The sequence below is a fragment of the Grus americana genome, chromosome 2 (assembly GCF_028858705.1).
Source record: "Grus americana isolate bGruAme1 chromosome 2, bGruAme1.mat, whole genome shotgun sequence".
In the NCBI taxonomy this organism is placed as follows: Eukaryota; Metazoa; Chordata; class Aves; order Gruiformes; family Gruidae; genus Grus; species Grus americana.
In genome coordinates, this window is record NC_072853.1 from 127,176,399 (window position 1) to 127,191,426 (window position 15,028).

Here is a 15,028-nt window from a genome sequence, read left to right on the forward strand (position 1 = left end):
GGATCTCTGTCTCTGTGCTCCTATGTGCAGACCTCAAAGCTTTTCCAGTAGTTTGGTTTTTTCTATCAGTCTGAGCTTCTAGAATGCCTGCTCAGAGCCTTATCAGCTCAAGATGGGTCATATTAAGATGGGACATCTAATATTAAAACATATTCAGATTACAGCCATTAGGAATATCTTTCTGAGTCTTAATTCAGTTCCATTGCTCCATCTTTGCCCCCTCCCCTTTTCTAAGCAAACATAAGCTTTCTGATTGCATCTTTCCTTTCTATACCACAGATGTATCCATTTATTGAGCTTTTGCTGGCTTCTTTTTGACAGGCTGCACTGTCTCTAAAGGCCATCCATAGGGTCCTCATTAAAAATTTAGGTCACCACTTTGTCTCCTGTTCTCCTTTGCATCATTCTGCAGTCCCTCATCTTCTTCCTCCGCACCTGTAAGCCTCGTGTCGCAACCCAAACGCTAGCAAAGCGAACGCAGAGGTGAGGCGCTCTGCTGAAGTATGGTGCAAAGATGAATAAAGATGGGGGGTGGCAAGGTGAGCTCCCCAGGCACGCTGCCTGTGGAGGACATGTGGGGTTACTGAGATCTGGCAGCAACAAAATGCTGCACCAGAATCTTCTGGCCGTGCCCTGTGTCTTGGTAGCCCATACCTGAAGGTACAATGTATAGATGACGTAGCAAGCTGAAAAGGTTAATTACAGCTTCCTCACTGGACAGAAAGACTGTTTTTTGGAAGGGTTACATAGATCTTATTAAGGTGTGCTCCATAAACCCCTGTAATTTTATACGCTTACTTTTTTCTGGTAGGAGCAGGGAGGAAAATATTTAACATCTAGGCTAATCTTGGATTTTAGTATTGTTAATGAATTCTCAGAACAAAGTCTATGTGGGAAGTTCAGCTTGCTAAATCTGTCAGCTTTTGTATGTGTGGTCTTTATTTATTGTTTATTTGACCCATAGTTACGTTTAGGTAACTTAGCAAAGATGCGGACTTGGGTTCTTGCTGGAAATTTATTCTCATGTCTCATCAGTACTAGATTCTTGACTTTAGTGCTAAAGGGAAGACTGACCTTACCAATTCACGTTGCTATTCTCTAGAACATATAGCAAGCACTTCTTAATGCCTTTTTCAGTGTATAAGGGTCTAAATACAAAAGAAGTTATAATCAATTGTGTTGTCTTTAGGGGTTTTTTCCCCCCAGTGCAAGATTTATAATCCTTAAGGGTGTTTCAGAAACCTTCAGAAATTATTTTAGGAATTAAAAGGTAATTTCAATAGTCATAAATACCGTGGTTTATTACAAAAGGCATAAACCCGTGCTGTGGCCCTCCACCGTGCCCTTTTATGAGCCAGGGTGAACCTCATCTCCCTCCCTACAGCTGTGGGCTCCTGCCGCTTGCTTTGTGCTAGCCGCCTTGCAGGGCTGATTCAGCTCGCTAACCGAGCGCTAAACTAACCCAGCAAAAAAAGTGGGTATTTTCTGCTGGGTCAGTGAAGCGGGTCAGGTCACATGAGGGGAAGAAGGGGGCTGTGCTACAGAAAGCAAAATCTTTTTTGTCCATCCTCAGTTTTTGTGGTGTTTTATATGAAGATATTGAAGTGTTTTAACTCTTAGTCCCGTACTTGTAACTCCCTGTGTCCCACATGTAAGATCTCCTCTATTGTCTTTATTTGAAGTTCAGCTGTTAATATAAAGTTGTGTTACGTTTCACAGAGTTTTACTATACGGCAAAGTAAGCACGGCGGTGATAGGCATTTTCTAGAACTATTAGCATAATTATTCTTTCATTAAAAATTATTTCAAGAAACAAAATAATGCCCACTGTGATCTACATACAAGGAATAAAAATGCCCTCCCATGTATTTTGTCCAGTAGAAATATGCCATTAGACATTAAAATCACATCACCTAAGGAAAGCAGCTTAACTCTTCTTTATCTTCAGCAACTTCAGCAGTTTTGCAGAGAGCCACCTGTAACTCAGAGTGGTTCAACAGCTCCCCACTCATGACCCCACAGAACCATACCAGGAACTAAATAAACCCTACTTACTAGCAATTAAAGTGATTTAATTTAAAACACAATGACAGATGCATAATGGGTTAATTGCAAAATAAGTAATTAGCAAATAGGATGGAAAAGGTTAAAAGGTTGTGGACTTCTGTTGTTTGCTTGGGAGAGAGAGCGAAATCATCAGCGATTAAACTTTTTCTTTTAATTTCTGGGCCTGATTCTATTATCGTTAGCTGTAAATGAAGCAGCAAACAAGAAGAGAGGTTTAAAAAAAAAAACCAAACCAAACCACTGCTTTATCGGACATACGGAAAGGCCATTGTTAACACTGAGGCTATGTGATTTGTTTCCAGTCTGCACCCAAAAGTAGGTTTGCACGAGTAATGTTTCTACTTAATGTTAGGATATATGCCTCTTCGGAGAAGAAGTAGTTGTCCTCTCTCCTCTCTGCACTGGGGCCCCAGCGAGGTCAGGAAAAAATGGTAGAGGTTAGAGCATACCTCTTAGGAAACTGCCTGCCTTAAGGAGTAAATGAGTGAATTATTTAGTTAGGAATAAGCCATAATGTGTTTGTTCTCCAAAAAAAAAAAAAGAGGATAAAAAGGAATAGGACTTTGAATAGGGTAACTTCTGAGCTGTGAAAATCCTCAGCTGAAATCCAGTTGACTTCATGCGGTGCTGGTCATATAGACAGAGCTATTACAGAAGGCACAAGCAATTTTCTGTTAAAATAAGCAAAATAAGAGCTTCTATTTCATTTTCACAAGTATTATTCCTTCTCTCCATGACTGCTGTCTGCCCAAAACCATAAGCAAATGGGCATTTAGATAGTTTTAATACAGTCATATTTTATGACCACCAGTTTATTGCCAGGTAACTTGAAACTCTTTATTTATTTATAATAATTATAAATATATTTATGTATGTATAAAACATGTGTTTTGTATTTTGAAATTTCAGAGGGGATGTTTGCAGAAAGCTTTCTCCAACTTGAGCCTAATTGTTACTGAAGTCATTGAATTTTTTTCTTTTGAAAAATAAGCTTTTGGTTAAACCTCAGAAATAGCAGTATGGGCTTCTCCATTTCAAAATATCAATTAAAACCAGGCAGGAATTCTCCTTTTTAAATATAGCTGCCCTCTAACCTAATTACATGTCCACCAGTAACCATTAGCATAATTTAACCAAATTTCCCATAACAGTCACGTTCTTCCATCTTCTCTTTTGAGCATGGTTATCATGTGCTCACTTTCCTGTCACTTGGCCAAGCCATAGTTAACTCTCAACTGATAATGTCAGTCCAGCCCCTTAATCATTTACCTTTACTCGTCTGTCTCTCCTTTTCTATTATTGATACTTTTTTGTGTCTCTGGTACGCCTTCATCGTGCCTCCGGGGATGTTACCTGCCTTACTGCTTGACGTAAGGCCTGAACCTCCACATCCAGAAATGTGCTGTCCTTGTTGGTGCGTATCACGCTGTCAGCGTGCCTGATGCCCGGTTCTCTTGAGCTGCTTCTGCAGCGGCAGGCGAAAACTCCAGAACCACCAGTTTGACCTGTAGAAAGGATCTGCGCAGATTTTTAGCCAGCCTTTATTCCCTTACCATAGGTTTTGCTGGCTAGGGATATAGATTTCAAAAAACAACTGACTTCTTGTTCTGGTCCGTTACCTTAATTTTGTTGTTAAAAGGTTCTTCAAAGTTTTCCCTCAATTATAATTGAATTAAAGCCATACATTTCAGGTCTGGAATCTGTGTTGAACATTTCAGAATTCAGTGGTTTTGCAATACATCTATCAGTTTTTTTAGGACAAATACATTCCGGTTTGGAAACTCATCAAGTCATATGATATGCAAAAGCCATGAGGCTAAATCCATAGCTGTAACAGCACCTCTGTTTTCTTTTCCAAGGATTTCTGCAAAGTTCTATGTATTTGCACACTGTAACTCAAGGTCTGCAATACAGACAACAATATTTCAGTATTTAGAATTTCTTTTTTAAACTAAGTGGTTACTCTCTGAAGTTCTGGTTAAGAAAAGCAGAAAGCCTAAAGCTGCATTGATTCTGCAGTTCATATCTGAATCCCTGAAAATAGCTCAAACAAATGCCAGTACCAGTCTTTAGGGTAATACTTGTCCCTATTCAGAGTGACATTTGTAGTGTAGAACATACTCATTTCTGCTTCACCGATTTTTTTTTTAGGCACGGCATATATGAGATGCATTGACAAAATGCATTCAGGTACCTCCCTTCCTGACATTTAGAAAACATTCTTTTTCTTAATCCATTTCATCATGAGGGTAGAAAATCAGCAGTTTCAATAAAAGTCTTTGAAATTTAGTATCTTTGGGATTATCTCCTGTTAGTCAGTTGTAGAGATTTACTGGGTAATTCAAGACAGCCTTCATCTAATATATGCTTCGCAGTGAGTAATAAGAGAAATTAGCATCCAAGATAAACTGTCCCTTGTTGAAATTTCAGGGAGAGCTAATGTTTCCTGAGTTGACAGAACAAAACAGACAAACAAGAAAAGTTTTACGTCAAAGCTGTTGTCTGAATGAAACTCCCATAGGCTGGAGAACGAACACGTAAGCCATGAAGTGTCTCAGAGGCCCTTCAAAAAACACTTAAATACGAGGTCTTTTATATTATCCCTTTTGCTTCTCTATCATCCTTGGCCCTCCAGGATCCTTGCTCAACTGGATATTTATGCAAGTAGGTAGGGGTCTTTCTGAATTAAGGCCTGAATCTCTAACGATATAAACATCTCGTAATGCAGATGTAGCAGAGTAGCAGATCAGCTACTCTTTGGCAAATCTGGCTAGCTTGCACTGTAACGCTTCATGGCAGGAAAGTCCCCTACAGGGAGCGAAACGCTGGTTATCAAAATAGTGGCTAAACAGGGTTGCTTCCAGTTCCGTGCTCCTCTCATGCCCTCCTGTGTACGCACGTAGTAGGCCAAAGCAAAGTGCTAGAGAGCTGACATTTCTGCAAGGGGCTGAAGTAAAGCAAAAAGGCGGCTATGGTCCACTATGCTGACAGAATTTTAAGCCGAATATAAGCAGATTTCTTAGAGCCTTTACATCTTAGGGCCAGTCAACAGCTCCACACCATGATAAGAAGTGATTCGAGATACTCTGTAAGTGAGATAACGTTATTCATTTCTGTAATTACAGAGCCAGGGAAGCGTTACGTGTTCAGTTTTCTGCTCGATGCCCAGGTGGTTTAAAGGTAGTGTTACAGTCTTCCCCTGCGTACTTTCGATGATACCCATGAGGCTGCCTTTCTAGCATGTTCAGGCTACTGGGAAACAGAAATAATAAAACTCTTTTCTTTTTGGTTCAATGAAACCAATTATTACATTTTTCATTAGCTTATAAAAGGATACGTTTACCCAAATTCAGTAAGACATTGAGTTCTGATGAAATCATAAAAGCAACTTTCGTCTCGCTTTTATCTTGCAATATTACCTTTTGTGGTGCTGTGTCCGTTTTCTGTAGATAGTAAATTCAACACAGCAGCTTTATCTTTCAGCATGTCCTGCAGACTGTATGCCGGAACCAAAGTCTCACCAGCGTGAGACTACAGGAGGAATTACTTTGTCCATGTAAATTAACATTACTCATCCTGCAGTTCTGCTTACTGAAACACAAGTGATTTCAAAGACCTGTAAAGCAGTGAGGTTACTGTTGCAATTTATCAGACTTACTGTCTGCATATAATAATTTTCTGGCTTTCATGCTGTAAAATAGCTGCTGATGCCTGCACAGAGCTGAGCACATATCATATTATGGTCTGATCCTGACTGATGCAGAGCATCCATATGACTTGTTAGTGCTTAGCAATTTTTAGAGTATTTGTGAAGCGAGATAAAATAGGAAATTCTGAGCCTAAGAGGTAAACCCAATACCCTGTTCTAAAGAGCACATGTTGAGTGTCTTGTCTCTGCATGAGGAGGAAAGAACAGGATTACACAGAACTACTGGATATCCGTATTAGAAAGCTCAGTAGTTCCTTGCCTTTTGATCAACTGTTTCAGGATAGAGTGCAAATGTTAATACAGATAGTGCACTATGGTTTTGATTTTATGCTGTATTGAATGTTTTTACATGTTCATAAGTAGAACTAGACCAGCAATAAAAAGCAGGAGTCAAAGTCCACTTCTGAGCTTGTGCCTATAAGCCAGTTCTGAGGGGGGCTTTTTATTCAATGTAGCTCAAAAACCAGATAGAGTTTTATTTCTCATACGATGCACATTTATTTAGTATGTTTTATAAGGAAGAGAATAGTGCTTGCTCATTATATAGGTCTCATGCACCATAAGCCATAGCCTAGTACATTTTTCACTGAATATGTATTAGTACAAAATCCTCTGTATAACTGCTCTAAAAGGCTAATTTTACTTTGCTGTTAAATATTAAAAGATTAAATATTGAAACAAATTTAAAAATGTAGTTAGGCATCAATACAGCCTATAGGCTACGTTGTCATTTTTCCTGATGTGGAGTTGCTTCTTCAGGCTTTTCACTAAAGATGAAGTTAAAAGCAAGAGCAACTTTCGCAGAGAGTTTCCAGAATAAAATGTTCAGGTGACACGTCCCATAATTCACCACCCCCAAGCCAAGATAGCCCTCAAGAAAAACAAAAGTGCCATAACTTGTGTCAGAGCAGAGCGTGAGGGGCTGGCATCCTGGGGTGCTCGGTCTGACTGTGCTGGAGCTTTCCCTGCGCCCCGTTACACAACCTACGTCTCTGCTATCCTGCTCTGCACCCTCGCTTGCTCCCTGCTGCATCCCAGGACGGAGCAGGCTCCCACCCGCCCCCCGCTCTGCCAACAGCCCTCCCCTCCTCTTGGCACAAGGCAGCCCAGCTCCTGGCGAGCGTTGTGTAAGAGTGTTGTATAAGGGTGCCGGGGATGACCCAGAGGTATCGGGTGTTGCAGGTAAGGTTGCAGGAGGGACTTGTGCAGATGAACCAGGTAGCCCCACAGCCCTCCCTCTGGCTTTTAAAAGGGGATGTCAAGGGGTGGTCAGTGAAGGGCAAGGAGCCAGGTGACTTGTCAGTGCTTCTGAAAGGTGCAAAATCCCTTTTCCCACCCATTCCTGCCTTGAGAGGAGACAGGAGGCAGCAGTGCTGGTCCCCCATGCTGCCTGGGGCAGCCACTTGCCAAAGGTGAAGGGAAGCCCAAGGCTCACCGGGAAACATGTGGTTCATGATGCAGACAGGGACCGGGATTCAAACCACAAAATTACCATGCCCTTGGCCTAGGGGAGACTGACAGCCACCATCTTAGCCTGAAGCAACAGAGTAAGGTCAAAAACACTCTCATCCCCAGAGCAGCACAATCCTTTCGTATACCCATTGGTTAATCCAATGCATTTGTGTGACGGAGGAGGCACTTGGAGAGAGTGGGAGAACACTTAACCACATTGATTAATGTTAATTGGTTAATTGCCTTTCATTATGGGAAAAGAAAGTAAGTGCAGTAATTGGCAATATGGCTTGACAGTGTTTCTAGACTGGAAACCAAAGCCTGAGAATTAATTCCGAATACCACCTCTTCACGCTAGAGGAGGTGAAGAACCCAAAGATGTCTTTTTTTATTTGGGGTAAAATAGGAATATTCTTTTCTTGGTGCAGGGCTGTAGATCTGAAAAACAACTCAGTATCAGAGTGGAATGAGCATTTTGCTACTTTTATTTGAAGTATCCAGTATGAAAGTGAGGACTACCTTGTTAAATAAAAAAAAGAAAAATTAGGGTTGAACTTGAGTGATGGAGAGAGAGCGCACTGCCTGGTCTGCTGCCTTGGCTCTCTGGTGGGGAGATCATGCGGGATGTGAGATAGCAACCTTTGAAGTTAGTGCTGCGTGCTCAGGGCTTGTGACTCAGAGCCATGAGACCTCCACTAGCTCTTTGTGGGCAAATGAGCGCTCAAGACACAAAAGATAATCCAGTGAAGCCTGCTCCCTGTGATGTTAGCAAAGCTTAACCATAAAAATTGTGTCACTTTTGGCAAGAAAGAAACTTACTCTGCAATGTCCGTGACGATTCCCAGACATTACTGGCCTGATGTGGTGGAGCCTTGCCTGTGCCTCATCCACGTTCTTCTCATCTGTGCTTGTTCATGTACTTCTCTGTTGCAGACTCTGAAGAAGAACCTCATTTTCTTCAGCATCTTCTGCATCTATGCCTTGAAGAGGAATTTGCTATGATTAATGTAGACGCCATTTACTCTTCTTGATCACATAGAGTAGCAACCATGCTGGACCTTCAGAAGACAGTCAAGGTTTTGGGTGCTAGAACTACTAGCACTACTTTCACAACATTTCAATCCATGTGCCACATTCCTCAGAAGAAAAAATAGAAAATTACTTCTGGCATATAACGTGCAGGATAAAAGCATCCTTTTGAAAACAGTTGCAATACATTTGGAAAGATTATTAAAATCACCATCGTATATAAAGCAGGTATTACAAACGGGCTCAATGACTACGTTTCTTTTGGCAGTTGCTAAATCGATGTAGTGGGGATGCTAGATGGGTGAGATGCTGTACGTTCACACAGCAACACCAAGACCTGCTCTGATAAACAAGGCAGATATGAGGAGAAAAAGAGGATGCACACTCTCCATTTTAAACGGTGGGACACAGGAAGACTGTGCCAAAGACAGATACGTTAGGATAATGCTTTAAACAAAAGACTATCTTTTCCTGCAGTTATTTTATAATTAGTTTTTTTACACAAGTGGCAGCTGCCTTCATGCCAAGTCCTGGTCTCATCAGGGAAAATGGCAAAGCTCCCAGGATAGCTAGAATTTTTCTCTTTATACAGAATTCATTGAAGAACTTTGTTATTTCTCCTTTTTTTCCCCCTCTGTTTTAAGAGATTGGCGCAAACCCCAATAATTTTAGGATTAGTAACTAATTATTTACAGGAGGGGCAGAATTTTTATTTGAAACACTCAATTGTTTACTTCAAGAGCACTTGTGTGTCACTGAGTCACCAAACCACAATTAAATTCTGGGAAATGGCTTATTGTTGAGGTTCACTGGGTCCCATGACATGGTGGGATGGGTCACAGTCTGATTTTAATTGGAGGCCTGATCTAAATCTGTATCCTCTTTAATCTTTTGATTGAAAGACTGCGAAGGATTTTGAAGTTCCACAAGATGTCAGTAGCAAAAGAAAGATCTTGTACCATCGCCTCTGGTTGTGTTGTTTGTACATGGCAAATATCAAGCAGAGTGTTTGCTTTTCCCTTAAGACTTTAAGGTGATACTGCCTTTTCTGAGAAGAGCCCAGACAGAGTCTCGGGTGATTTGCTTGGAAGAAAAGACAAGGAGACAAAAATACACTGTAACATGCGTGCTGGAGGGTATTTTACCAGTTCCTGCTGTAAAACTTTGAGTAGGTTTTACTTTGCACTTGCTTTACAAATATAGTAAACATTATGGGGAGGGTTTTTTCCCTTTTTTCTTTTTTTTTTCTTTTTTGGGGAAGGGGCGTGGTTTTGTTTTGTTTTTTGAATCATGAAGCAATTCTGAATCTTGGAGTAGCAATTAATTTAGTTTAAAGATTTACCAGATATGGCCAGTTAATGTAATGAGGCATAAAGTGATGAAGATAGGAAGTACATTATGGAGAAGATAATAGAGCTGTTAATTCAGAAGGTCGAGATTTGCACGGAGAAACCCCCCCAGTGCTGCAGCGTAGACGTAGGCCCGGCCGTGCTGTGGGCAGCGTGGAGACTCCGCCACGCCGCGTGGGGCCGAGCCGCCCCCGGCGCTTTGGGCTCTCCCGTGCTCCTCCGGGCTGCTCCCGCGCGGCCGCCAGGGGGCGCCGCCGCACTGCATTGCCCCGCGCTGCGCGGCGCGGCGGCTGTTTCTGAATAAAAGCGCGCGGCGGGGGGGAAGCACCGTGCCCGCTGGCCCTTATGGGGGGACGGGCGGGTGACGGCTCTTTTCTGTGTCTCACAGGCGACTAGCTGTTCTTTCCTGAGTATGGGGGAAGGCACTGGCTTCCGCCTTGTTTCGAGTAGCGGGCGCGAAAGGGTGACGGGCTGGGGCGGTACAAGGCCCGCAAAACGCGGCGGGGGTGTCCCGCCGCCATCTTGTGGAGCCTTTGAAGGGTGACTGCAGAGCCTCAGGTGTCTGAGCTCCTGGGAGGGTTTTCAGCCCTCACCGGTGCTGCGCTCAGGAAGGTGGGGGGGCATGTTGATGAGCTTAGGTGAAACTGCGAGGCCGCGTCCCAGATACATTAATTACACGGTACATGCGATTGCTGCAGTTCACCTGCTTTCTTATTCTAGTGTTGTAGTCTGTGCCTAAATAGGGCAGATGCACTCGATGTCCTTTCAGCCTGCTGTTGATGGAGGGTATTTATTTCAAGTACAAGGAAGGGAAACGCTCCCTGTCTGAAGAGGCAGTGGCTGGGAGGAAATCCAGACAGGGCTGTGGTGCTGAAGATAGGGAGAGACATAAAACCCAGAAGTTTGTTAACAAAGGCAAGACCAAAGGACAGTTTCTTAACATAAAATGTTGATCAGGATAATCTAAGAGAGGTTCTGCTTCCCCTATGAAATGTCACTTGCATGCTAACATTAAAAGATACATATTTCCTGACGATCAAGAGAGCGTGACTGATCCAGGCTAGTTTTCCCCTGGCATTAGCAGGGTCAGTTGTAGGCCTGGGATTTCTTAATTAAAAATTCTAATGAGATCTTGTCACTATTCTGGAGTAAGGCCTTTAGGATGGTCTCCTCTTGGATTAGATTGTTGGTGCTTAAACTAGGGAGCGAGCTGGGATCATCCAGCTGGGCACTGGGTTTTAGGCTGGGAGGCTGAATGGGGGCATGCTGCCTGTGATACCTCTGAAAAGCGGTATGGCTAGTATAAATGCAGGTGCTGCTGAAGGAAGATGCAGTGGCTTTCTCTCCTGACACAAAATTAGCTTGCAGGGCTTTGGTCTTTGCTACCACACGGAAGAGGAGTATGGTTAATATGTCAGTATGTATGTATGGACACGTCAATGGGGGAGGCAATCTAAATATTGAAACAATGACTTCAGGATGCCAAATCCAGTTCCTCACAGCTGCAGTTGTCACCTTAATAAAACAGAAGATGCCATTGTGCAAAAGTTAAGTAATAAGTACATACAAATCAGTTTTCTACCAAATGAGTAAAATTACTATTTACATCTCAAAACTTTGTTGTAAAAGTTGATAGAGTTCTGAGTTTCAAGTGATGAAGAACAATTGGTGTAACTGTAGAGAGATAATTTCTAATTCTTTTGAATCCTCTATTCTTACTGAACTTGAGAGTAATGGGCATATATCATTAGGAACTGTAAAGTAAAAATTAGCTCCTAAAGCTACATATTAGACCTAAAGGAACTTCTGCAAAAAATTAAGGGAAAGTGTTCCATGATGTGAGCAGAAGCTTTTTTTTTTTTTCTGCTTCAGTAGCCACCAGCTTTTTGACCTTGCCTCCAAATCCCTGTAACCTACAGCTCTTCCAGTCCACCAGGTTTTGGACTTGACTTGCATTCATTGCTTCATGCTGTTCAGAAAGGTGCATTGAATTTAATGTGTTAAGTCATCAAACATGGACCATGGTATTCAAGGTCCAAAATGTTCTATCCTGTTTAAACGTTAATGGTATTCTGCAGATTTGCATTTATTGATGTATTACATGGGGGATTTTTTTCTTCTTTTTTTTTTTTTTTGGCAGGTGACATTGGTGATGGAGGAAGAACAAGAATGATTACATATCCATAACTCCCAGCAGTATGTCAGGTAATCATATTTCATAAGAGCATCTATGCAATTTTTCTTGCTTTGCTGGAGTGATTATTATCCAATATTTACTGCAAAATGCTGCTTTAACAAGTTCTGAATGCATTGGTGCTGGGAATTGATGTCTTTCCTCTACCTAGAGCATAGAGATGTGGGGCACATAGTAATCTTCCCCAACATTTTTCCACTGAAACGCTCATCCTCCTTGGTTTTGTATTTTGTTCTAAATGCACATCCCAACTTCAGTGTTTCTGCTGAAACTGCCAGTACAGTGACCGTTTCTGCTGAATATGTTGGCCTAAGTTATTTTGTAACGTGGACGTATCCCCTGAGGCTCAAAGTGAGACAGTCAGATTCATTTGACATAGATGACCAAGTACTCTTCAGGTAATAATTGACTAGGTCTGCAGGTGGACTAAAGATCCAGAGTTGAAATGACCATTAACCATTTTAAGTCCCCTTAACCATCATATCCCTGCCAGTTGCAAAGCATTTGAAATTAGCTGTGTCAAAAAAACCCCCCAAAACCCATATATTCTAATTCCAGAACAGGGTGTCTAAAACGACATTATTATGTGGAGATCATATAGAAAGCCAGAGAATTTCAGACTTCCAGACTTTGTTTTAGTATTCATCAAATTGCATGAGAAAAGAAAATGTTATGCTGATACTGTTTGTCAATGTATATTTCAAGAGCCAAATGCCATAAACAGGACCTTTTAAAAGCCTGTTTGTAAAATGCAGCTTGTGCTACATAGGGAAAGTCATAACAAACAAGCCTGAATTCCTGGTGTTATGCTCAAGGGACAGTTTATTTTTACTGAGTGGGCAGATCAAGTATTCTTTCCTCTAGAAGGCTCCCATCCTTCTGCATTGGCCAGCAAGGGATAACAGCTGCTTCACCAACAAAGCTGGTCTTTTAAGTTTAGGGTCCTAGGTGTGAGGTGCGGAGTAAAATTCATGGGGAGAAACACAGCAGTATTTAAAGGCACGCTTTCATAGTAAAATGTATTATTTGATAATATGCAAAGATGCATCATTTGACTTCTGTTTTTATGGTTTCTTTGTCCATTGAAGCAGAGGTTAGGCACAGCTGAATAGAAGATGGAGGCAGAGGTTATCGAGGCTTTTCATGGAATAAAGTTACCTGACCTTTTTGATTGGTGTGTCAGGCTCTGGATTAGCATCTCCACCACCTGAGGATGAGGAAGGAATTGCTATCCTTAGGCTACATTGGCAAGGCCCACTAGAGTGTTTTTGCATTCTTCTGCAGGCATTCTAGGCATGATAGTTTCATTCAGCAAATACCTGGTTTTGGAAGAATTTAAAGCATTGATATGTAACTCAGTCTCTCCAGCCCTCTGATGTGCTCTTTTCTGTCTCGTGTTATAACTGTGGTTTTTGACCTTTTATTACAGAGCTTAATTTTGTTGTGGTTTTGGAGGGAGTGATGAGTGGCTTGTGCTATGCGATGGCAAGAGATGGGGAAATAAACACAGCGTACCCCTTCATCTTATCAATTTGGGGTGTAGCTTCCTACGGAGGAGGGGTTTATGGAGAATTCCCACTAGCATGCTAACCAGACCTATCGTCCTGGACTTCCCCCCAGCAGGGCAACTCTGTGAAGCTCAGTGAAATGCAAAGCCTAACTGGAAGGACTTAGATTTTCTGCATTTCTTTTGAAAGAAGTGGGCAGAACAAATATGTGCAAAGAAAATAATTGCCAGGAAGAAAAAAAAGGTTCATTGCAGAAGATGACTGTTGGTGCAGCTGTAGATGTCCAGCACTTTTCATTATGAGCAGTTTATACTTTCTGTTTCTCATTATAGGAATGAAATTCCCTACATGAGTGTGAATGTGAAAAGAAGCATGGATGAAATAAAAATCTTTCAAACTCTATAAAAATGGCATAAATACCACCATCCAGAGCCAGACAGGACTCCTTTCCTAATGAATGAAAATGAAAGCTTAGATTCTGTTACTGAGTCACTGGAATACAAGAGCAGAATCTAATCCAAAACCAAACCAGCTGCCTAAAATAATAGGCTGTATTATTCTGATTTTTTTTGATAGACAATTTCTCTGCCCATGTGTTATATTTTTACTGCAGTAAGAATTTTCCTCTCACAGGCACTGTCCAAAAGCCTACAGTTTCTAGTGCAATCTAGAGTTTTTCTGACAGAAGATTGTAGAATTTGGCCTTTGGTAGTACAGTTAGGCTTTACTACATTTTGCAGTTGCCATAGGAAAAATATTTTTAATATTTTGACATCTCAGCTTTAAAAACACGTACTGGTGTGATTATTTTATGGCACACATCTGTAGTTGTATGTGCTTATAGCTTTTAATAGCAAGTTCAAGTTTGCCAAAGTTATGGGTAACATGGAAGGATTTCAGAAGTGTAGAAACCCTTACTTAAAAGTGAATAAAATGAAAAATAAAAAGGAAAATGAATGCACCAGGTACAATTTTTGCATGCAAAAAGATAAACTGAAAGGTAAAAAATGTTGAGTTAACAAAGTCCAAACTACTCTTCCTTTTTCTTAGAATGCAGTCAAAATAGAGTTCACACAGCAGTACAGATGGAGTTAATGAACACCTAATATTAGTACTTGATGGCATTAGAAGCTGACAAGTGAAAAGTGGGACCTACAGGTTTTGTAAGCACTGTGCTTATCAGTATACTTTTGCAACTATGCCAATTCTAAGTGTCGAAACTTGCCTAACCAGTTTTACGTAGGTATAACGCAGATGATGACCAAACGTTGAGATAAAGGGATGCTTCTGGAGAGGGGGAGCTGGACATAATACATCTGGCAGTTGAGTACCAAGTCTGAGACAGATGCATTCTGTTCTCATAAACTAACGTTTGGTACATCATTAAAATAAATAGTTTTCAGATGAGTGATCACACATATAATAAAGCAAATCTGAAAGTTTAGCTTTCCTGTTTTGAAACCTGATTTTTTTTAAACATTCATTGTCTTTTATGATAAATGCTGCAGCAGATGTGATGCTTTTAAAGAACATCATCAAAAATGCATTTAGGGAATGTTAAATAAAATATGTTTGATTATTGGTTTTTTTAAATAGAAATAAGTGGCAAATGACTGATTGGATGCCCCCCCCCCCAGTTCATCAGCAGCTTTACAGTTGGCACCAGCAATTAACGTCCACAGATTAATACCTGGGGGAAAAAATATAAACATTTTTAAAA

The 15,028-nt window shown here is 41.2% G+C and overlaps 1 protein-coding gene across 12 annotated transcripts in view; it reads left to right on the forward strand.

Annotated features, from left to right (window-relative positions):
• Positions 1–15,028, forward strand: part of THRB (thyroid hormone receptor beta) — a 176,505-nt gene that overhangs the window by 112,825 nt on the left and 48,652 nt on the right. For 11 of the 12 annotated variants that reach the window (XM_054816303.1, XM_054816297.1, XM_054816299.1 and 8 more), the window contains one exon: positions 11,747–11,811. In XM_054816303.1, the coding sequence (XP_054672278.1) occupies positions 11,805–11,811 (7 nt within the window). In that variant the 5' untranslated portion in view covers positions 11,747–11,804. Of the gene's footprint in view, positions 1–9,401; positions 9,426–11,746; positions 11,812–15,028 lie in introns of those variants that run through there. The other variant, XM_054816306.1, reaches the window with a different exon arrangement.